Source organism: Cucurbita maxima, unplaced genomic scaffold (assembly GCF_002738345.1).
Source record: "Cucurbita maxima cultivar Rimu unplaced genomic scaffold, Cmax_1.0 Cma_Scf00021, whole genome shotgun sequence".
In the NCBI taxonomy this organism is placed as follows: Eukaryota; Viridiplantae; Streptophyta; class Magnoliopsida; order Cucurbitales; family Cucurbitaceae; genus Cucurbita; species Cucurbita maxima.
In genome coordinates this window covers 3299082-3323888 of record NW_019272037.1, presented here as the reverse complement: position 1 = coordinate 3323888, position 24807 = coordinate 3299082, and the positions used below count along the sequence as shown (strand labels likewise).

The window sequence follows — 24807 nt, the reverse complement described above, 5'->3', positions numbered from 1 at the left end:
TATATATATATATATATATATAGAAAGAAAGAATTTTTAAAGATTATACAATATATAATCCTTCTGATTCAGTCAGTTTTCGTTAATGGGCTTCGTTAGAGCTTTTCAGCAAAGCAATGGATTTGAGCTTAGATTTGGACCATGATCTCTCTCTACTGGCCCAACAAGACTTTTCCTCTCAGGCCCCATCAGGCCCAACAATAATTTATTTATTTAAATCTATTTCCTCTCAGGCCCATCAGGCCCATTAATTAATTTCCAATTTTTAATTTCAAATTTAATTGTTTGTTAAAAAAAAAAAAACAAGCATGAAGATTGCTACTCCCCCACCCAAATATTTTCCGCTTTAGCGCATTATGTAACATCGTCAGTCTCATGGTTTTAAAACGCATATACTAAGGAGAAATTTTTACACCCTTATAAAAAAATGCTACGTTCCCCTCTACAACCAATGTGGATCTCACAATTCACACCCCTTGGGAGCCCAGCATCCTTGCTAGCATATTGCCTGATGTTGAGCTCTAATACCATTTGTAACCGTCAAAATCCTTCATTAGCAGATATTGTCCGTTTTAACTCATTGTGCATCGTCATCAGCCTAACGATTTTTAAAAACATCTACTAGAAAGAGGTTTTAGTTTTTACACTCCTATAAGAAGTGCTTCTTTCTCGAAATCTTACGTATGATGAGGCAATGATGACGAAAAAAAAAAAGAAGGGGGATGATACAACGATGGCTCAAAACTCACTCAATTAAGGAGAAACTTTGTTATAATATGTGGAACCAAAGGAAGGTATAGGTTGAAGTCTTGTCACTTTCTCCTGTTTTTCTCTTACAAATCTATAAACAATATGGCCCCAAACCACTGCCACACTCTCTTCTTCTCTCTTTCTTTCTGCCACCTCTCTTTAATTCTCTTCTCTTTAATTAATATTCTTCCAGATTAAAACAATTTGAGCATAGTTCAACCGATTTGATTGATGAATGAATGTGTTAATAATTTAACAAATTTAAAATAAATGAAAAAAATGATAAAAGAAGGTAAGAAAAGGGTTTAAACCCTTTCTCAAAGAATGAACAAATTACACACCAATTCCACAAGTAGAAATTTTGTTTTCCTCCCAAAGGAAAGATGATATTACATTTTTAGGAAACCAAATTATTGAGCCCTAGAAAGAATAGAGAAGGTGCATTATTCTTATAGTTTGTAAAATCGCTATAATGATATATATAGTCATTTGCAGAAATCTGTGTTTTCTTTTGTAAACAGTCGCTCGGGTCTAGTCATTACGACCCTTTTATGAGAAGGTATCCCTTCTCTCGAAGCGGTGGAGCTAGTTTGCCAAGTTACTTTGGGGAGGAAAACCCTCCCATGCACAAATCTTTTCACCATAAAAAACTCTCACATCACCTTAACAAACGAGGAAATCTCTCTCCCATGGTTAAAAGTTGTCTTTGAAGTTAAAATCCTAAACATGAAAAGGGTTCGACTGAAATGTATATTATAGCCCATCAACTTAAACTCTTGTATATATAGAATGATGATTTAACACGAGAGTAAAGTAGGAAGTCTGTATTCGAACTCTCAGTAACATCACGTTCTCTCTGATTAACATTAATCTTCACTTGTTTGAGTTTCTACAAAATTTTGAATTCACAAGCAAATAGAAACATTGATACAATCAAATTTTGGGCATGAAATGAAAACCCATATGGCAAAGGAAAGTGTTTACCAATATCCATCAATAAAACATCCCAAAACACAAACCCCATCAACTTTTACGTTCATAAATAGAAAAGTTGGGAGCTCAAACAAAATCTATATTCACTACAAGCTTGACTTAAACCCTCTAGCCTTGATGAGTATGAGAGTAATAAGCAACCAAATTAAGGAGAGTTCTTCAATGGAAGGAACTCAAAGAACTGAAGTGGAGTCATATTAGCTGAACTTCCCACTGTTTCAAACCCATTTTTCCCTTCACTAATCTCACCATTCCGTGAGTCACTGCACAAAGGAAAAAGTTGAAGGGTTTCAGCTTCTTCTGATTCCTCCAATTCTTCCACCCCATTCGGTGCAAAGCCTCCAATATTAGAATGAGATTTTGAGTGCATTATTGTTGTAACTGTGGCGGTGGCGGTGGTGGTGGTGGGGATGGGGGCTGTGTTCATCATCAGCTGGGCTTCTCCGCCGTCGAGAGCGGTGGTGGGGGGAGAATGCATGAAGTGCAAGGAGGAGGAGGGTGGGTTGTTGTTGTTGTTGTTGGTGTCGTTTTGAACAAAGCCTTGGAATTGGATCCATCCATGTTATGTGGTGCAAGGGCTTGACGGTGGTTGAATTGGAGCAGATTCCTGTGTGGAAAAGAAAGGCATAAATCCAAAACATTGTATGGAAAGGCGCGGAGCCCAAAATGATGTCCAAAGTTTGGTAAGAGGCAGCTATAGAGCCGACAGAAAGGAAGGAATGCAGCTTTTTAGAGGCTTTTCATTTCCCAACAAACAAACCGCTTTCTTCTTCTCTTCTTCAAAACGCATCATCATCTCATGCATGGGGATGTTTTCATAATCATTACCATAAATTATTCTACACTAATTATTCTCTCTCTCATTCTTGGTAAGAATTACTTCTCTAACCGACGTGTGATCTCACAATCCACCCGCTTAGAAGCCCAGTGTCCTCGCTGGCACATCGCTCGATGATTGGCTTTGATACCATTTGTAATAGCCCAATCCCATCGCTAGCAGATATTGTCTGCTTTGGCCCGTAACGTATCGTGGTCAGTCTCACAGTTTTAAAACGTGTCTATTAGGAGAGGTTTCCTCACTCTTATAAGGAATGCTTCATTCCCTTCTCTAACCCATGTGGGATCTCACAATCCACCCCTTTGTGGGTCCAGTGTCCTCGCAGGCACACAGCCCGATGATTGACTCTGATACCATTTGTAATAGTCCAATCTCATCGCTAGCAAATATTGTCCACTTTGGCCCCTAACATATCGTGGTCAGCCTCACGGTTTTAAAACGTGTCTGTTATGAGAGGTTTCCACGCTCTTATAAGGAATGTTTCATTCCCCTCTCTAACCGATATGAGATCTCACAATCCATCCCCTTGTGGGCCTAGTGTCCTCGTTGGCGCACCACCCCGATGATTGGCTCTGATACCATTTGTAATAGTCCAATCCCATCGCTAGCAAATATCGTCCGCTTTAGCCCGTAACGTATCATTGTTAGTCTCACAGTTTTAAAACGTGTGTACTAGAAAGAGGTTTCCATACCCTTATAAGCAATGTGGTATCTCATGAACCACCTCCTTTAAGAGTCCACCCAGCGTCTTCGCTGGCACACCGCCTGATGATTGGCTCTAATACCATTTGTAATAGTCCAATCCCATCACTAGCAAATATTATCCGTTTTGGCCCGTAACGTATCATATGGTCAACCTCACGGTTTTAAAACTCGTCTACTAAAGAGAAGTTTTCATACCCTTATAAGCAATATGGTATCTCATGATCCACCTCCGTTAGGGGCCCAGCGTCCTCGCTGACACACAACTTGGTGACTCGCTCTAATACCATTTGTAAGAGCCCAAACTCATCGTTAGCAAATATTGTCATTAGTTTCACAGTTTTAAAATGTGATTGTTAGAAAGAGGTTTTCACACCCTTGTAAGAAATGTTCGGTTCCTCTCTCGAACCAATTAGTATAGTATTGGGAAAAGGAAGAGGAAATAAAGAAAGAAGGTGAGAGAAAGAAAATAGAGACCTCCGGAAGTGTTGTGCAGTTGGAAGAGGGTGCCCAGTTTTTGGTCTGTTCTTCATACACTGTCCTACCCGACCCTGTTCACAAAAGGTAAAACAAAAAAGACGACGACTTTACATCTCAACAAACAAATAGAATGTTTAGAACAACCCAAAAAAAAATTCAAAAAGGGAATCATTGTCCTACCAAAAATATTCCGTCTAATTGTGTTAAGAGATGTTCATTTAATTCGTAAAAATGCTATCCAATTTTAAATTGGTTTCACACTTTATATTATATTTTTCTTATGAATTGTAATAGAATCGATGAATTGTCGCTCTAATTTTCCGTGAAAATAAATAGAAAAAATTATGAAAATAGGGATTAAATTTGGTAAATTTATGTTTTTGAATTTTGTTGATTACAAAGAGATGGGTAGTAAGGGGATCGGACCTGAATCTTTCCTTTCAAGGATTCCGGGTTCACGAGCGGAGTGGTCGGCGGTGATGGCGGATTCCATCTGACGACGTCGTTTCTGGCGTTCTCTAGCTTTATGATTCTGAAACCAATAGAACACATTCTTACCTTCAATCTTACCATACCGACGAAGCTGAGCAGTGATATGTTGAATTTGATCGGCGGAGGGAGTTCGAGTCCCCCGCCGATACAATTCTTCCAGCACTCTCAACTGCTCCGGCGTAGGGTTCCACCGCGAGCTGACGACGACGGGCGGTGGCGCGTTGTTCAACTCTCTCTTGGTCTGATCAGTCACGGTGGCTACAACCACACATGAACACATGAAAAATAGAAGAAACAAAAAGTAGAAAAAGAGAGAGAATTAGAAGATACCCATGTGGTGAAATTGGGAGAAGAAATCGTTGGTGTGGATAAGGTTGAAAGGAGGATTAACGGCGGCGGTGGAGGAAAGAGAAGAGAGAGGGCGAGGAAGGAGAGGCCTAAGGCGGCGAGGAGTGAAGGAATCGGCGGGGAAGTTCAAATCTCCGGCGTCATTGTAACCCATCATCCACATATTGGTTAAAGGAAGGAGAGGTGTTAAAAAGCCTTGATGGGTTTGGAAGAGGAGGTGAAAGGGAGTGCAAAAATGGAGGCTTTAGAGGGAAGTGAGATAGGCGCCATTGAAGAAGAAGGAAGAGGAAAGGAAAGGAAAGGATAGGCGTGGAATTCTGGGGAGAGGGTTGTTGGTTTTAGTGTGTTTTGGGGAGCGGAGAGTGAAAAGCGACGTGACGATGATGAGGGTTATCATAAGCTTCTCATCACACTCAATAATATTTGTGTGTTTTTTGTTTTATGGTTTGCTCTCATTAATTGTCTTCCTAATGTCTCGTGCCTTTCACTCTTATTCTAAATCCAATCTGCCTCTCTTCCTCTCTCTTATTTTCCTGTCTTTTTGTACGTTTCCATTCCCTTTTTACCCTCCTCTTCCATCCCCATTCTCTCTCCTCAATCACCACCAAACCTCTCTCGTACCGGTCCCACTTGCGTTTACTCTTACAAGTAAGTAACATGATCATATTGCTGCACGGAATGTTGAGGCAATCAAGTGGCGAATCCTAAGGATAATATGTTACAAATACAACGTGTTGTGTGTTTGGCCTCCTTCACTACTTTGTTGTGGAAACTTTTCCCTAGTATATGCGTCTTAAAAATTTTGAAGGGAAGCTCGAAAGAGAAAGCCTAAATAAGAAAATATTTGCTAGTGATGGGCTTGGACTATTACAAATAGTATCCGAGTCAAACATCAGACAATGTGTTAATAAAGAGGTTGAGCCTCAAAGGGGGTCGACATGAGGTGATGTACCAACCACCTCCAGCAAGAAGGTTGAGCCTTAAAGGGAGTGGACAACAGACGGTGTATCAGCAAAGACATTGGGTCTCGAACCAGATAGATTGAGGGTCCCACATAGATTGGTTACATTTTCTATTTTTGTTTGGGTTTGTTCTCATGTTTTAAGACGTTGAATTTAATGGACGTCCAATATCTGAATCCATGTCCTGCTAACCCATGCACCTTTTTTCTACCTTCTCTCTCTTGAGAATAGTCCATTGGCCATTATGATAGGAATGACTCTCTCTCTCTCTCTCTAAGACAGACCCATACAGAACCAATTTTGAAATGAAACCCATAATAATTGTTTAATTATTTCTAGGAGAAGAAAATGAAAAAAAGAAAAAGAAAGATAGTTGGGTAGAGGACCAAGGCTAGTCACTGCTGTTTCTGAAAACCCTACTGTCTGTCTCTGCGTATTTATAATCTGTCGTGTCTATTACATTGTGTGTAATATATATCAGGGATAATACCAAACCATCACAATCTCCAACCCCCAATCCATTCATAATATAAAAAGAAAACACCAAAAAACACCAAAAATATTGGATTTTTGGATCAAACACAAACCCATTTCGTGTTTTTTTTAATGATCGAACACCATTGTAGAGTGTCGTTGTTCCTAATAGGTAGCTCAAAATGGGTCGGAGAATCATTAGAAGACATGGATGGAAGGAAGGAAGGAAGTCAACTTGTGAGCAAAACACGACAGCTTTTTAATGTTATTGAGGAAGAAATATGTTGGATGGTAAAGCAGGTAAGTGGTAAGTAAATGCATGGATATTATCAACTCAAAACAAAAACCAAAGCCACCAGCTGATGAACCAACACATTCCAATTCTCTGGATCATCCAATACGTAACCAACCTCCCTTTTTGTCTCCCAATTATTATTATTATTATTATTTTTCCTTTTTTACTACAATTATTATGTTAATTTTGTAAATAATATTTATTGGAAAATTAATTCACCCACCCACCCAACCACCAACAATATTTATTAAATCAAAAGCTCATATCTTTCCCAAAATAAAATAAAATCATCATCTTATAGCTAGAAAACTCCAAAACATGCTTTGCTAATCATGTTCGAAACCTTGTTCTTCGTCAAACATTCCCACCCGAACATGTGAATGTGGTAAGAGTAGTAATCGTACCCTCATCTACTCGAGCATTTGATGACTCACACCTTATGTTATCGAGGTCGCCGTCAACCTTCAAAATACCTCAATCATTAGAAAATTTATAAAGAAAAAAATATATATTTTTTTAAAAACTACCCATGATTCACGACTTCCACAATAATATGATATTTATTCACTTTAAATCTAAGCTCTCGTGAAAGGACATAATATTACAATGACTCACCAAAGCCCTACAAAACCAAATTCTTTAATTAACAAAAAAGGATAAAATTAATTAGTTAATTAATAGTGAGTTAAATGGGTGATTAAAAAGTGAAAAACGAGGATGTCTTGTCTCAGAAAACATCGCCCCCACTTTATGCAGTTATGTCTCGTTAATGCCATTGCAGTGCATGGTTGTGTGAGAGAGAGACAAAAAAAATTAAACCTTTTGGGTTTCTTTTTTACTCAATTTTATTACACTCCCAGAATCAGAGATAAAAAGAAAACTTGAATTCATTCGAGTTTAAGTTCGTGTCGGAGTCTAAAGTCTAAACAACTTTCAATTTTGTCGGCGTGAATTCTAAAGATCGTTTAACTAGTTAAGGACCTATTTAGATATAATTCAGACTACGAGGGTTTATTGAATAAAAAACTGAAAGTTAAGTTTCAAGGTACTGAAATGCAAAAAGTGAGTATTTGAGGGACTAAAGTTGTAAATAATTATTAGGGTTTAGGGTTTTTGGAGTAAAAAAGGGTTTGGAGAAGAGGAGCAGAAAGAAAGATGCCATTTTGATGCTAATTTGGTTCTCATGCATGCAACACTTCTTCCTACTCCTCTGCTTACCATGATTTACAAAGGACATATATTTCCAGGGACCAACAATGTAATAAAAACCCAATTTTCCATATCTATAATGATTAAGAATCATGCATGCATGTACCTTTACCCAACCATTTCTTTCCCCCAGGTGTTTGCATATGAATCCCAAGGGGTTCTTAAATGGAACTGCAATTAGGGTAAGAGATTTGATCTTTGGATCTCGGTCGAGCATATTGTCTTAAACTATGGATCGGGCATTGTTCGTATGAGGTTTGTTATGATTTTTACGACGGGTTTGGCTCATATTTGAGAGGGTGATTTTGTTGAGAATTGTCGGGAGAATAGTCTCGTATTGGCTAATTAAGGAGAATATCACGAATTTCTAAGTAAGGAATGCTATTACCATTTGTACCGAGTCTTTTCAGAAAATTAAAAATAATGTTTGGATTTTAGCAAAGTTAAAGTTAAGAATAAAGACAAAAGAGGGAACAAAGTTCTAATATATTTATAATATATATATAATTATTTTATGATTTTCTAATTTGTTTTTTGAGTTTAGGGTTGAGGGCATTTTGGTAATTATGTATTAAGTGAATTTTAGAATTTCCTTGAAAGCCCTTGACAGCCGGCGAGAGCGCCTGCAGGACCGACAAATGGCAACCGTGTTTTCCACTAAATAAACCGCAGAACAAGGAGGAGCCGGTTTTTTATATTACCTCAGATCGGACGGACATGTCTGGACCGTCCGATCATTATTCCCTCCTCGAATCTCCACCCCTCCCATCCATTTTTAGCGGCACAGGATCCAGACAATCGCAACCGTCCATTCATTCAAAGCCGTTATTATATATAACGAACCCCTCCACTCGTCCCATTACTGCCCGTGGCCGTTGGAAAATAGATCGTGGTGGTTCCGGTTTTGCCCTCGGCTGCGAAGCGACTATGCGTGAGATTCTGCATATTCAAGGAGGGCAATGCGGGAACCAAATCGGATCGAAGTTCTGGGAAGTGGTTTGCGACGAGCATGGGATCGACCCGACTGGGCGCTACGCCGGACATTCAGAACTCCAGCTGGAGAGAGCGAGTGTGTATTACAATGAAGCGAGCGGGGGAAGGTACGTGCCGAGGGCGGTGCTGATGGACCTCGAACCGGGAACCATGGACTCCGTTAGGACGGGGCCGTACGGCCAGATTTTCCGACCAGACAACTTCGTGTTCGGCCAATCCGGCGCCGGCAACAATTGGGCTAAAGGCCATTACACAGAAGGTGCAGAACTTATTGATTCAGTGCTCGATGTTGTCAGGAAAGAGGCTGAGAATTGTGATTCTCTTCAGGGTAATAACCATTTCTCCATCTCTCTTTAACCTTTAATTCATAGATTTGTAAATATATGTATATACTCCGGCACGGTGGAGGTTTCGTAGTGCGTCATGAGCACCAGGCTAAGGGGCGTCCATACACGGTTAACTTACTACCAACGAAGGATTCTGTTGGATGATAAAGTACGAGGCCTTTTGGGAAGCCCAAAGCAAAGTCACGAGACTTATGCTCAAGGTGGACAATATCGTACCATTGTGGAGAATGGTATTCATCTAACAGATTCATTAATAACCCCACCTGCTATGGCAGGGCGGATTTTTTCTTTCACAATTACTAGGCTTCCTATATCCCACTCCCCTCCCTATTTCTATCTCTCTCAACCAATTCACGGGAGTAATATTGGATGACGTAGTTGAGTGTGAATTCGATCCACCACCCGACCAAATCAATCATATATATTTGTTGAGAAGGGTTGGTGGGGAGTCCCGCATCGGCTAATTAGGGAACAAATTTCCAAGACCTTTCAGGGTTATATTTAAAATGGACCGACAAATTTCCGAGACTATTGTGAGGTTCGTAATTCCTAAGTTATATAACTCTTTCAGGGTTTCAAGTGTGTCACTCACTTGGAGGAGGAACAGGATCTGGAATGGGGACTCTTCTAATCTCCAAGATTAGGGAAGAATATCCGGATAGAATGATGATGACTTTCTCAGTGTTTCCATCTCCAAAGGTGTCAGACACTGTTGTGGAGCCATATAATGCTACTCTTTCAGTGCATCAGCTGGTAGAGAATGCTGATGAATGTATGGTACTTGACAATGAAGCACTCTATGATATCTGTTTTAGGACCCTCAAGCTCTCTACTCCAAGTTGTAAGTACCTTTAAATTTAGGCGATGGAAGCATTTGATTGTGACCTGCAATTTCTAAAAAATTGATGTTTGTTCTACTTTTTTCAGTCGGGGACTTGAACCATCTAATTTCAGCAACAATGAGTGGAGTTACCTGCTGCTTGAGATTCCCTGGCCAGCTGAATTCCGACCTCCGAAAACTAGCTGTGAACTTAGTCCCTTTCCCACGGCTTCACTTTTTCATGGTTGGATTTGCACCTTTGACCTCTCGTGGATCGCAGCAGTACATAACGCTGACTGTTTCTGAACTGACACAACAAATGTGGGATGCCAAGAACATGATGTGTGCCGCGGATCCACGCCATGGTAGATATCTTACGGCGTCTGCCATGTTTCGAGGTAAAATGAGTACGAAAGAAGTGGACGAGCAGATGATGAACGTGCAGAACAAAAACTCTTCTTATTTTGTAGAATGGATTCCAAACAATGTGAAATCTAGTGTTTGTGACATTCCACCAAAAGGGTTCCCATTGGCTTCCACTTTTGTTGGAAACTCAACTTCTATACAGGAGATGTTTAGAAGAGTGAGTGAACAGTTCACGGCCATGTTCAGAAGGAAGGCCTTCTTGCATTGGTATACAGGAGAGGGAATGGATGAGATGGAGTTTTCTGAAGCAGAAAGCAACATGAATGATCTTGTTGCTGAGTATCAACAGTATCAAGATGCCACTGCTGATGAAGACATCGACTATGGAGATGATGATGCTGGGGACGCCGAAAATTGAGCTGTTTCGTGTCATCGTAGACGATCCAGCAATGTTCGAGGTTATGTCAGTGAGTACAAAGTCATGTAGTAACATGGTGTTGTGCTGCAGATTGCAAATCTCAAATCCAAATGTGAAACAAATCTGTGTTGTGTCGTGTATGTTCCCAAGTTGTTGCTGCACTAAGGAAGCCATATCAATGAAGTAAAAAGTTCCTTTTCTCCATTTTAGACTTCCTATAAATGGAAGGCATAACTCGTACACGAGTATTACTTCACTGCTAACTTAGTCGTGTGGTCGTTCAAGAACATTTTGTGGACGAACAAGAAATTGTTTCTAAACACATTGTTTAGTTATTCGAAAACAAAAAGGAAATTGTTCGGATCAAATGAACAAGGTACAAGGTAATTAGGGGAGATGGATATCCATATCCCAGTAGAAACAACTAGTTACTCACGGTTGCAAATGACTTCAAATCGAAAACAACAAACTACAAATATAGCATAAATTTAACAATCACTTCTTGGCAATGAAGAGTCCCCATCTTTGCTCACCAGTCGAGCTTCGGACAAGTTTTGCTTTCCAACCGTCTACTATATCGTTATAGTCCTCCTGAATTGAATTTCAATCCCAAATAAGAGGAAGAACACCAAAATACGAAGTATTGGGAAAAAAATGTGAAAAACTCACCGCAGAAAAGTCCTGAATGAATTCCTCCTTCTCCTTTTCAATAGTACGTAACTCGCGTTCCAAGACTTGTATGAACTGAATGGCACAAACATGTAGGATTTTAGATTCGAAAGCAGGGCATAGTTTTGACTACTATGGATCTACGAATAAAACATTAATACCTGATCAGTGCGATCCTCTGCAACGACATCATTGAAGCCAGCGTCTCTCAGCATCTGTTGGAAGATATAAAATGCATAATGAGCATGCATGTTAAGAAATCAAGAGACACTAACCATATGAGAGCTGAATGAGATGTGGTTAAACTTGCCTGACCATATGCCTTTACATCATGTAGATCATATCCTCTCTGCTTGATATACTCAGCAAACTCTTCTGTCGGAGTTCCGTCACTTCTGCAATAATCACTGATAAGAAGCTTACCTCCTGGCTTCAACCACTTGTAAAAGGATTTAAACAGCGCAGGTTTATCCTGCAATAGATCAATAGACGAGTGACATAAATAGCAGGATTTACCATATTGAAACATCATTTTACAGGTTAAAAAATGAATGCTGATAATTATTTAAAAATGAGATTCCCAAAGAAGGTGGAGATTTTTCTTACTTGAATGTGTAATATTGTGTCCCGACTGTATATCACATCAAAAGTATTATCTGGGTAGGTTTTTGTGGTACAATCAGCAACCTCAAATTCAACTGAGCATTTGCGTCCAATGGCTCGCTCGAGGGCAAAAGAAATCATATTGATGGAGAGATCGATGCCAACAACCTTGACATCAAAATTCTCTGCCATATAAAAGTCACCTCCCCCAATGCCACAACCAACATCTAAAACTTTTTGATCAGCCTTCAAGTCTAGCTTTGAAACAAATTCTTTGGTGGTCTCTACATAAACGGAAAGGTGAACTTAATCAATAACAAGAAGTTTGTAGGGATACGAATAGTCAAGTTTCATGGAAAGCACACAAGATGCTGTCATAAACAATGATTAACCCATGTACATTTACAAGCCTAACTATGATATATTTCCACTTGCCATAAAGATTTTTTTTTCATACAAAACAAACAAATTTCACTTGCCAACTATGATATATTTCCACACAGGGAACATTATACAAATAGAGGTTGATAGATCATAATCCATAAACCTTGAAATAACCAAGATTCTTTAGTGGTCAAATATTGCCCAAAACATACTCAAATTGCAATGTACTAACCTAATTATATTAAAACATCTAAATACATTGGCATTGAATATTTAGAGAGACAACGGCAGCAGGGCACAAGAAAAGGCTTACCAATTCCTCCCGTACTGACAAAACCTTGACCAAATACACGCTCGTAGCGCAGAATCCCATTACATTTATATTGAACATTATCTAAGAATCTCTGGAATTGTGTGTCTTCCTGTGAAATGACTTTCTGCCAAATCCAGCAGATCTACGTAATAACAAAATGTGCATTTTGTTAGTTATAAACATTAAGAAGCATAAAGAGGAACAATGAAACCAACTTCCACCAGCAAGTACCTGGTTTTGGTTCTTCTTAGCACGAACATAAGCCCCTATACATTTGCTGCTTACAAGGGATAGTTCATAGGAGTTTCCACACTCATCTCGCATTTGGCATTCCTTAAAAATCTGCAAATGATGCAAAAAAAAAGGATCAAGCTGGGAACGCCATCTTCTATATTCTAACCACTCATATGTCTAGTATAAATGGAAAAACTTTACTCGCAAGACCAAATATGGAATTAACCTAGCACACATCATCAGACATACTTGTCTTGTACAATTATGAGAAGCAAAAGGAATGGCAAGAATGTAAAGTCGTGCAATTCAAGTGACAACTACATAATCATGTGTGTAGTAAAATTAAAATCCATTTTGAATCAGAAAAGGTTCGTGAAGTCTTTTGTGCCTAAAGACCACGTTCAAGATTGAGCCTGGAAAAATATTTTCTTTATAAGCTACGTAATCAGTACTAGTGCATAAATGAATTGCCCTTTATATATCATTCTTTTCAATTGTAATTTCAGCACAGCACCATCAGATGACAATCTATTGACTTTAGGCTAATCACAAGTTTAGTCCTTGAACTTTGAAGGTTGTGTCTAATAGGTCTAGTTTGTTATAAAAAAAATGTTCAATAGATGTCTGAACTTCCAATTTTGTGTCTAATTAACTCCGACCGTTCATAACTCTAAAGTTTAGGAACCAATTAGTTGAACTCTAAAGTTTAGGAACCAATTAGTTGAACTCTAAAGTTTAGAGGAACCAATTAGACAACTATTATTGCTATTTTATTATAATTTTTTTATGATAACGATCTGTTGAAGTTGAAAAGCGAGGAATTAGTAGTCATTGTCAGATAGTTAATGCCACAAAAACTCATGGTTGCAAAGGAATGAAAACTAATGAAACTAATAAAAAAGCAGACGAAGATGACCTTTGTATAAAATCTGGGTTCCCTATAGTGTGTTGGGTTGCATTTGCGCTTAGAGTCTCCAGACTGATGAAAACATGACTCTCTGAAGAATACATATCCACCAACTTTCAGCCATTTAATCATCCTTGTAGCCAAATTCTCCACCTATGATTATAACAGCATCAGTTTTTTAAAATAAGAAAAATAAATAATACGCAAGCTTAATCTCACAAAGATTACAAAAATAATTAAACTCAAGGATTTAATGAACAATATCTCCGATCGAAGAAATATGTAAGCTGAAGGGGAAACAATTGAATGAAATTTCACCAAATAACAAAAGAAAGCAGTAGATAAATAGAATAGATCTGTTATTCTATGAAACGTGTGTCAGGAGCAGTAGAACAGCTACAAGAAAAAAGAAAACCTGAAATTCTTGGTGCCATCTGGATACCCAAAAAGAAATCTGAAATACTTTGTGCTAGCCAAATTATTTGTGTTATTGAACAAACCAAATTGATTATGTTCGGTAGCACAGAAAAAATGTATATATTGTTCAGATCATTAGTTGGTCCAACTAAGAATTAGTCACAGCTACCTCGGTCTAGACAATGAGCTAATACCATTTTTCTTCGAAGGAGAGATTGGATTCGGATTTTTATGTCCTCAATTAGAAAACAACTTCAAATAATGCAATTTTGAACAAACAACCAACCAGAAACCATACATATACATAAGTCATTGATAATTGGAAAGTTAAAAACTCTAATCACATATAGTACGCATCCAGTGGCTACCATAGTACCAAAAGCTAGGTAATACCTCTTTATCAGATAAGTACATGAGCAGCCAATTTGAGAATATCAAATCAATAGATTCATCAGAAATGCTAAGCTCTGGAGATGTCACATCGGCACATATGAACTTGACGTTCTTGTGGTGGTTGTTGGTGCTTTCATTCTAGAGTTTGAACATTAAGATGATAAGATATAAAAGAATTCCATGCAAGTATAAAACAACAACCACGTTTTGACATGATATGAAATGGATTTTTAACCGTACTTTTTTAATAGCATTCTCTATGAAGTCTAGAGCAATAACATGGCCAGCCTTCAGGGCTAATTCGCCAGTAAAACGGCCTATTCCAGCTCCGAGTTCCAATACAGCTTTGCCATCATAATGAGGAAGCAAGGAAAGTACCTGAAGATGAACAGGTTAAGAACTCTGCATATCTTGAACATTGATGTACATACATCTAGCATTTCCACAACTAAAAATAAAAATGGGGAAACGTAAAGTACGAATTAACTCCGTCGCTTAGTCCAACTCATATAATCCTGAGATCTGGTGAAGAAACCGAATCCAAAAGCTTCATAACTGGAATTGGTCTCAATTATGCTCGGGAAAGAGGGAAGGAGATTTTTCAAGACCTATGGTACTAAACATTGGAAGAAGATATAAAATTCTATTCTACAATGTAACATTCGGAACCAAGCAAAGAGCGAGAAGACAGATCTAGAACCAGACAAAACAACAGCATCTACCATCGAACCAAACAATCAATTCAAACAGAAGAAATGAAGGTAATGGTAATGAAGGAGATGAATCGAGAAGCATTACTTCAGGTCGCTCTTCTTTATCAAGATCAGAGGCTTGGGAGTCAAGCATCATCGCCTCCACTGTCAAATCCGCAGTATGCTCCATCCAGTAGTTCTTCTGCACCTCGCGCTCTTGTACTTTGAAACACAAAAGCAACCGATCCAGTCAGAAAAATCAAAACACAAACACAAACACCGTGTGAATAAGAACGCAAAGAAAATGAGAGTTTTACCGCCATTGTTAGTAGGAGCCATTGCCGCCGATTAGAACCGAGATAGAAAGTGTACGAATGAAGAGGACGAGAAATTTAACCAAGTTCCAAGGCCTATGAACCCTCAACAGCGAGGCGGGATCTGGAAAAGCTCCTGGATCTTCGGTTGTTTAGTCTTCCTCTCTGCTGCATGCAGCAAGATGTTGAAGGAACTGTAAGCGCTTCTCCCTCTGTGTTGTCGTAGAAAATTTGTTGCCAGCGAGTTCCCCAACTTTGGAGGGCCTCTTTATATACAAGTGAAACGCAATTTTCGCCGCCTCACTCAACCATTTCCTACTTATCATTCTTACTTACATTTTTTTTTTTTTTTTTTTCGTNAAAAAAAAAAAAAAAAAAAAAAAAAAATCACTATAATTTTTGCCTTATAATTCAATAATATTTTTTTAATATAAATATATATTGGGCTTTACTAAAATTGTGATTACAATTTACAAGAATTTTGTTATATCATAATAATAAATATTAATTTTGGTATATTTATTTAAAAAAATGCAGATTAAATTAAACATACCACAAACTATATAATAAGACAAAAATGATTGAAACCCATATAGTTTTTTATTTGATTGTCACGTGTTGATAATTTATATAGTTAAGATTGGATCTAGCAACACTTTTGTTTATTCTTTGATTTCAGTTCCAAATTTATAATACTGTCTATTTTGTTAATATATAATTTTATTAAACTTTTAATTAATGGGAGCATCTATTATTATTATTATTTAATTGCTTTATTTGTCAACGTCATAACTCAGAAACTGGTTGTCGCGTAGTGGATGGAGAGATTCGTGAATCAATGTGTGGTCATCAACTTTTTACTTTTTTTTTCTTTTTTTATGGAAAAAAAATCAGCTTTTAAATCGAAAATAAGTCCCTTAATTTCTCAAATTTTAAAATATATGTTATTTAGTCGTTGAATTTTAAGAAAATGGTTTAAAAGGATAATTGAATAGTTTATTTATTTTTAAGCTGACGTGGCATTTAAAACTATTATATAATGAATGATAATTAATTTTGGCAATAAGAAAAATATTTTTAGAAATTAAGTTTAAATGCTAAATAAAGGTAATTTTAAAAATTGAAGGCTGAAACTGTTGGGTGGGAGGTGGACCCCATGGAATCGTGGGAAAGATTTGGACGAGAAGTGTGGAGGGGTAAGTGGGAGAGAGGCACGTGTGAGTGGGCACGTGGAGGATGTCACACGTGGGACCAGAAAATAAAAATCAAAAGCCATCAATCTCGAGAATCAAAACAGCAGCAAACACTGACAATGTACTGACAGCCACGTCATCTTTTTTGGCGCTATTATCTCTCCTGTCTCGAGTCACATGCCTCCTGCCTTGCCCCATCTCCATCAACTACCAAGAAAGTAATATTTTTATATTTTTATATCAATTTTAATTTTAAACGGACCGGGCTCGATGATTGAAGGCCCAAATTCTTAATTTGCAAAAGGCCCAATTCTTATTTGTAAAAGGCCCATCTCGTGTAGGCCCAAATATAGATTGGCGGTAATTGCCGATGCTCCTCCCAAATCCAACGGGCACTTCCTGGCACTGACTTGGAGGTGGTAAGCACGTGTGGCCCATTTTAGTGGTAAATATTAAAGTTTCCATTTAATTATTTTAATATAGTGTTAAGAAAATATTAAAGGGACGAGCATAAGATCCTACTATTTAGTCATTATTTTATTTTTCTATTTTAAAATATTTTTTAGTGAAAATATTTTTAAAATTAAAATAGAGAAAATTTCCTCATCCAACTCATCCCTTTTTAAACGAAGAATCATTGTTCCATTTGGGCCCGGTCTCCGCGGGAAAGTCAGCATCCTTAGCACGTGCAACCAAGCAAATCAGGTGCATATTAAAGAAAAAAGTAATTGGAATAATAATATTGTGCGATTTTAAAAAACAAATTTGCAACGTGATTCTTATTATTATTAAATTTCAATTTATATTTAAAATTAGCTATTTTTCGTCTGGGGTTTTATTTTATTTAAAAAAAATTAAATCGGTAGCAGAAAAGGAAGAAAAAATGAGTAATTTAGAAGGAAAAAAAAAAAAAAAAAAAAAAAAAAAAGGGAAAAGCGTCCATCACTTATGGGCAAAGTATAGATTGTCTGCCACTAAATTTTGTCGGGTCGGCCTTCCCCACGACAATCTTTTGTGGGCTGTCATGTCCCTATTATATTTCTCTTTATTTTTTATATACATAAAAATAAATAAATAAGCCCTACCAATTTCTTTTTATCTTAAATATATAAATGTAAAGTTTCAGAGTCATTTTTACGCATTTTTACTAATTTTACTGCACAATTATTTAATTCTATTATATTTTAATTTTTTAAAACTAATTTTATAGTTTAATTATTTATTAATAAGTTTATATTCACTTTTTAAACCAAAATTCACATGAAAATATAATCCATAAATTTTAAAATAAAAATAAACATATATAATGCTGCTTGCTTCTCTTAAAAAAAATATTGGTAATATATATATAATGATTTTGACTAAATATGAAGATTCATTTTTTTAATACAAAAATATATATTGTTTAAAATAAAATATGTTATTATTATTATTGCGATAAATGGGTTTAAATCATAATTAAGCATGCAAATAGAGTATTAAGGTAATGAATGAGTATGGATATGAGCATTCTTTGATACCCATAAGGGAAGCATTAGTGACGTGTCCTTAACTTCAATATTTATTATATTTTATAATTATTAAACCTTTTTAATAGTAATTATTGAATTTACATTTTAATCATTTTATTTTATTTGAGCTTCTCTAACAAGCTTCTTTCATTCCCATGCATGTCCACGTCATATTTATAAATTCCACTAATTCCTAATTTCTAAGCCTTTTTTAATTATCATAGTATAAATTATCGCCACAAGTCAACTGCATGTTTTTGTTGGCACTCGCATGTTTCATAAGAAAATATTTAAATGTAAAATTGCTCAAAGCTAATCATACTGAACCGTGATATTCTGGTGACTGAGCCACTGAAAAGGAAGACACCTTCCTTTCTAGCGGCTTTACCATAAAACTTAAAAAATAAATGTATTTAGCTTAGAGTAATTCTATATCGGACGACATATTATAAATTTTTTTAGTAAACGTGTGAGTGAAGACAAAATATATTGATAGGACTTGTGTTGGTTTATGAGGATAGTAGTATTCACTCTTAGAAACGACGAGCAAGTAACATGGTCGAATCTAGATTTTCAATATGGATTCAAATTTTGGTTAGAGGCATTACACTTTTTATTACTATTACTCTAAAATAAAATATTAATATTTGATAATTTAAATTATATCTCAGTTTAACAGTTGAAACCCACCACTAGTAGATATTGTCTGTTTTGACTCGTTATGTATCGTTGTTAACCTCACAATTTTAAAACACGCACAGTGTGGAGAAATTTTTAAACTCATAGAGGGAAAAAAACAAAAAAGAAAAGAAAAAAGGTGTCAGTAAAAGGTGTATTATGTAATTAAAAGGAATTTAGAAGATGTAGAAAGGAGTGTGAAAAAGAAAAATAAAAAAATAAATAGAAAAAATAAATTTGGATTGTGGCTTTTGTCCCCCAAATTCAAAGGGGGTCTTATTCTTATTCTAAATATCAATTTAATTTATTATTATTATCATTATTAATTCTATCTCCACTTTTTCCCTCGCGAAATATATTAATTTATAAAATTAATATAAAATTGATTCAGGGAGTTGCACGATCTAATATATGGTAAACTTCAAATATTAACCATAGTTAAAAATTGAACTCCATAACTTTTTTTCCATAATTACAACGACATAAATTAACTTAATCATAGTTAAAAGTGAAGTTGAATGATTTCGAGAGTTAGAATTTTCAAATATATTTAAATAAAAAAAGTGAGTTAAAATATTTATTATTTATATTCATGTTAGCGATATTTTGTTTTATTTAATTGATTTTTTTCACTATAAATGAGAGGAATGGGAAAAATCTGTAAATAAATAATAATTAAAAAAAAGTGGGAGAAAATCCAAAACACTTTTTTTTTCCTTATAATATTAACTACCAAACATAATGATTTTACAGCCCTTTTTCTTTTTTTTTTTTTTTTTTTTCTTTTTTTTTTTTCATCCTCCTTTTCCTTCTACTTGCAAAGAAGATTCATTCATCCCAATTACCCCAATCTCTCCTCTTTTCTCCTCCTCCTTTTGACTTCTCTCCCAAAGCTTTGAAGCTTTTTGAAATGGCCTCTCATGGCGGCCGCAGCCATGCCTGACCAAACCCTTCTCTCCACACCTTCAAATCCCCAGCAATATGTAGTAAACAAGCGTGATCGGCAAAGCAATCAACATCCCGAAGATAACCCTGCAAACCCATCAAACAAAAGAAGTTATAATGACTGTAACAGCTCAAGCCCACCACTAACGGATATTTTATGAAGAATTGAAACGTTTATGAAAGATAAAATGAGAGTATACATACCCGGTGCTAAGAATGTCCGGGTGTACGTTGTACTCTTTGGCAAACACGAAGGGGACAATTCCTTGTGGGAGAGCTGCCTGTTGTTCCAAACAAGAGAAGGAAAACAACATGTTAAACAGAGGCACAGATGTTTGTTTCCTAACAGATCACCAAACAGGTCCTTAATTACACAAGTTTTTTTGATTTCACTGCTTCCATTCTTGTTTGCTTCTTATTATATTACCATGAACAAGAAAGAACACCAAAAAGCACCAATCTTTTTCAATACCCATTTGAAAGGGCACTACTTTTTTTGGAGTATATGCAGTGAAGAAGAAGAAGAAGAAGAAGAAGGCTATGTCAGAGAAAATAGCAGAGGAGAGAGAAGGAGAGACCTGGACAATGGCAACACGTAAGAGAACTCCTCTAAGGCCAACAGCAATGGAAGCAACAGCCATAACAGCTGGTCCTGTAAGGAATCTCACGGCCATGGAAAAAGCTGCTATGCTATTCCCACATGCTATGATTCTTGGTTGCAAAGCCATGAACAACCCTGCAAAAAGCACACCATTTTACCTATTAGCACGCTTTCTCTTTCCCTTTTTTTATTGCTCGTAAAGCAACTTTCATCATCACCACCACCACCACCGCCAACCCATTTCAATCAAATCCAATATCGCAGCCAGAAAAGTGATGAAGAACAGAGACAGAAACAGCTCTGTTTTATGCTTTATTTTGAAAAACAGAGCAAATACAAATGGATGTTAAGAACTTTACCGAGACTAAACATGGCCATTCCAAGCCCTGCATCAGATAGTATAGATATCGATTTTGCAACAATGGCTGGCATTTCAACGTTCCACCTTAAATGATGAAAAAAAATATAATCAGAAACAGAGCTTAAATGAAAACCCATGTGGGATTTTGAAGAAGAGATGAACCTGAATGAAACTAAGGACCAAGTTAGGCCGATCAAACTGGAGTAAGTGTTGGGGTTTCTGATGAGCTTTCTCCAAACCATGATCAAGATGAGCCTTGTCATGACACTGGTGGGTGGCATGGTTTTGGGTTTAACATCGCCGACTTTCTCAGCTCCGCCATTGTTGTTGTTACTGTTCATAATCTCTCTGTTTCCGAAGCTGAAATCTTCCCTCTCTGCATACTCTTCTTGGTTTTCTCTACGACCCTCCACTGAAAAATGAATCCCATTAACAAAAACGGATGAAAAACGAAAAGGAAAATCTAATCCATTTATGAAACTTACCTTTTCCAGGAGAAACAGCCAATCTTACATCCTTCTGATCATTATGAGTCCCAAATTCATGGTTTCCAAACACATCAGAAACAGGGGAAGCACTCGAACTCCACACAAACATATGCAAATCTCTGCTTCCATCCTCGGTTTTCGGCTGAGCTACAGCCCCATTGGCAGGCTTCTTGGCATTGGGTTGTGCGTTTTTGGATCCTGTTGGTGAAAACATTCCTGGGTTTGGAGCAGGGTAATGATTTGCATTAGCATTAGCATTAGCATTAGCATTAGCATTAGCATTAACAGTGCCCCCTGTTGTGGCATTGTAATGAAACCTCGGCTTTCCGCCGTTGTTGCCACCGCCGCCGCCTTCCTCCTCGTAATTGGACGGCCTAGGTGTCGGCCCTCTCGATGCCGAAAGGCCATAAACATCAGAAGAGCCAAAGTTAGAGTTTCTTCCACCGGCAGCCATCATAGAGTAAAAATCAGTGTGGTTAAAACTTGAGCCTCTGGGAGTTGGATTCCGAGAAGATTGCAGAGAGTAAATCTCTGCATTGGTCAAATTTGAAGGCCTCGGAGTTGTAGAAGACAATCCCACAGATCTTCTCGAGAAGATATCTGATCTTGAGGCATTTGATTTCCTCACAGTCACATGGAGCTTCCCATCTTCTTTAATCTCAGCTTCCGTTTCCAAAACTTGCCTTCCATCCAACGACATAATGTCGGAATCAACATGGATTGATACTATAGAGCCAGCAGTGTCTGGAAACTGCTCAGAAATCAGCATTCTAGCTCCTCGATACTCAAACATGAACAGCATCAATGTGTACCAAATAATGCACTGAAGTACAACAATCTGAACCATCAAGCTCCCTGAGAAATCTCCATACATCCCTTTAAGCAGAGGAATCCCCATAACCAAAGTATTGGGCAGAGTCGACAGGGAAAACAGAGTAATCGTCCATTCTAAACAACCCCTTTTGCTTATATTGCTCCAAACCGCAAGAACAGCAAGAACAATGAGTTTTTGGAGAGTATCAGCAGCAATAAACCGCAAGTTCATGGCATAGGGATTGTTCGTGGAGATGAAATGAAAAGACAGAAGAGGCACTGCAAACAGAGCAACAAACCGATTGATTCCAGAGCACTGATCAGGAGTGAAGATCTTCCACCATTTCACAGACCCATAAGCCAAAATCATGGCCACATAGAGAGGAACCACTGCGGTCATTACATGATAAAAATCTAAAAGGCTAATCATCTTGTTCTTGTTCTGTTGATTCTGAGCTGACCCAGATGAAGAAAATGGGTATGGATCACTCAGAGGAGAAAAACAGAGGAAGCTTAGTAGAAGAAGACGATGAAGTGAGAGGGCATGTGTTTTGGTTTATGGGAATGGTGAATCTTAAGGCAATAAACAGTAAAAAAAGGCAAAAAGTAGAAAACGAAGAATTTTAATTCAGCTTTGAGAATTGCGAGCAGGCTTGTTGCACTTGCTGCAGTCCTCAAAGCAAGAGAACAGAGCGTGGGAGTTCTTCAACTTTTCCCCCTTTTTCTTTTGGGTATTTTAAAAACAATCAAATGGGTTTGTTTTTTTGCCTTTTGTTTTCAAGTGTGTTTGGATTTGGGTTTTTGGAGGATAATAGTTTTGAATTTGATATGCTATATGAGCTTAGTGTATGGCTCTATCGTATTTGTTAATCAGAAAAACTCTAAAAAAACAGAGTTTTGTTGGAAGGTGGGGTTTCTTTTAGGCTCTGTTTGGGCAGACCTTTTTCCATACCTTTTCTTCTTCTTTTTTTATCTTTAGTATTAAACCAATACCATTTTGTGTATCTATATCCTTTTATTCATATACGTTACGATTCCACACGTGTCGTAGAGTACAACAACCCTTCCTGCCCTATATCCTTGTAGTTTATTCATGACCCTTTTACCAAAATCTCAATATCGTAAAATGTATCTCACAATCACTAGTTTCGTATATGGGTATCTCACTATCGCTATGCTATGTCTGGTCTTAAAACAATTTTTATACCCAGATATTTAGTACTAACCATTTATTAGTCTTTTCATATCTTAGTGGAGAACTTTCGAAGTATGGTGGGTTTAGCAAATATTTTCAGTACCCACCATTAATTTTGAGTGCAAAGTTTGGTAAACAGTGTCAATCATAATATGTCTAAGTCCTAAACTTGATTATGATCCGACTCGATGAACGTTCAAAGGATGGAGACGAAGTTAAAATATTGGAAAGAAAGAAAGAAAACATGCATATAGGAAAGAGAGAAGGGAGTGAATGTAGGCACTAAAAACACAAGGGAATGTGTGAAACTAAATGGATATTGAAATGGAGAAGAAGGACAAATGCATGAGAAGAAGTGATACCCATCGTGTGGACCCTAAATTATTCATTCTCTACTTTGGCCTCTTCTATTTCTCTCCAATCTCATTGGACTTAACCCTAATTCCATCACCCCCTCTATTTCCCTTCCAATCAATCACGTCATATTCTACCTTCATCGATCGTGCTACGATATGTATCAACAAAAATCTATTTAGTTCCATGTTTTTTGGGTAGGTTAAGTACTATAACAGTCTAAGTTTATTACTAGCAGATATTGTCCATTTTGGCCCTTTACATATCATCGACGGCTTTAAAACGAGCCTACTAAGAAGAAGTTTTCATACCCTTACAAAAAATGTTTCGTTCTCATCTTTAACCCATGTGGGGATCTCACGATTACCCAATTCAATAACAACAGAAAAAAATTTGTGCGCATGATACTGAATCAAAATCGACGAGACGTTGTGTCAACTTTTGTTAATACGCACAACTGTACGACTTATCAAAACCATGTGTTAGCTTTCATGAAGACGTATATTGATGTTATCTTAATAAGGACGGACGAACGAACAAAAAGGGTAGAAGGTTAGTGCTGAAATACATTATCGACTATAATAAATCATTTTTCAGTACAATAATACGAGGTACGAGAAGTTGAATGCTTTTAGCAAACCAAACAACTTTAAAATGTCAAAAGAAAGAAACAAAGAACTATTAATTTTTCATATCGACTTTTATGATTTCACACTCCTTTTTCTCCAACCAATTTTAATTATAACTAATCAAGTTTGTCGATCCACTCTATATGGGTTTATGCCAAACAACGTGATTATAAAATGAGAGCACAAAAGTCGGGCCGTTTATTTTGATAGCTAGCTAGCTAAGACATACCCTACAAATCAAATTTATATTAATTAAAACACGCCTATACATTCAACTTATATCGTTAATCTGTAATATAAATATCGCTCAATTAATCATATAATTTAAAAAAAAAATGGTATTTTTAAGGTATTCTTTACTTTATGTGGACAAAAAAGGGAAGGGGGAGTGTTTATGTCCCTAACATTGTACAATAAATTGATTATTAATAATTACTTTGTCCCCAACAACGAAAAATAAAAAATAAAGTTGCATTTAATTTCACTGTTTAGTTAATTAAATATATTAATAGAGTGAGTATTTTTATTTATTTATTTATATAATTATTTCGCTTTAAATTTCTAAATTTTAAATGAAAATTCAATGTGGGCCAATTTTTTTTTTTTTTTTTGTTATATTAATTGGG

The 24807-nt window shown here is 36.8% G+C and overlaps 4 protein-coding genes across 4 annotated transcripts; 1 reads left to right on the top strand and 3 right to left on the bottom strand.

Moving 5' to 3' along the window:
• Positions 1-1714: 1714 nt before the first annotated feature.
• On the bottom strand, positions 1715-4968 carry LOC111495730 (WUSCHEL-related homeobox 1-like). Its single transcript, XM_023145888.1, has 5 exons — positions 4586-4968; positions 4190-4513; positions 3761-3834; positions 2333-2350; positions 1715-2302 (listed from the first exon to the last, which is right to left on the bottom strand). Exons 1-5 carry the CDS (start codon positions 4764-4766, stop codon positions 1889-1891), a joined length of 1011 nt encoding a protein of 336 aa, XP_023001656.1. The 5' UTR covers positions 4767-4968; the 3' UTR covers positions 1715-1888.
• Positions 4969-8470: 3502 nt separating this feature from the next.
• On the top strand, positions 8471-10691 carry LOC111495345 (tubulin beta chain-like). The gene is made up of 3 exons (XM_023145333.1): positions 8471-8864; positions 9455-9724; positions 9811-10691. Exons 1-3 carry the CDS (start codon positions 8471-8473, stop codon positions 10485-10487), a joined length of 1341 nt encoding a protein of 446 aa, XP_023001101.1. The 3' UTR covers positions 10488-10691.
• A 105-nt stretch (positions 10692-10796) lies between these two features.
• On the bottom strand, positions 10797-15702 carry LOC111495344 (phosphomethylethanolamine N-methyltransferase). The gene is made up of 12 exons (XM_023145332.1): positions 15417-15702; positions 15206-15321; positions 14648-14785; positions 14408-14545; positions 13607-13750; positions 12688-12798; positions 12457-12598; positions 11763-12043; positions 11467-11628; positions 11318-11371; positions 11157-11231; positions 10797-11078 (listed from the first exon to the last, which is right to left on the bottom strand). Exons 1-12 carry the CDS (start codon positions 15436-15438, stop codon positions 10983-10985), a joined length of 1479 nt encoding a protein of 492 aa, XP_023001100.1. The 5' UTR covers positions 15439-15702; the 3' UTR covers positions 10797-10982.
• A 3784-nt stretch (positions 15703-19486) lies between these two features.
• LOC111495343 (probable auxin efflux carrier component 1c) lies at positions 19487-22736 on the bottom strand. The gene is made up of 6 exons (XM_023145331.1): positions 21188-22736; positions 20865-21114; positions 20701-20786; positions 20319-20476; positions 19945-20021; positions 19487-19827 (listed from the first exon to the last, which is right to left on the bottom strand). Exons 1-6 carry the CDS (start codon positions 22431-22433, stop codon positions 19761-19763), a joined length of 1884 nt encoding a protein of 627 aa, XP_023001099.1. The 5' UTR covers positions 22434-22736; the 3' UTR covers positions 19487-19760.
• Positions 22737-24807: the final 2071 nt, after the last annotated feature.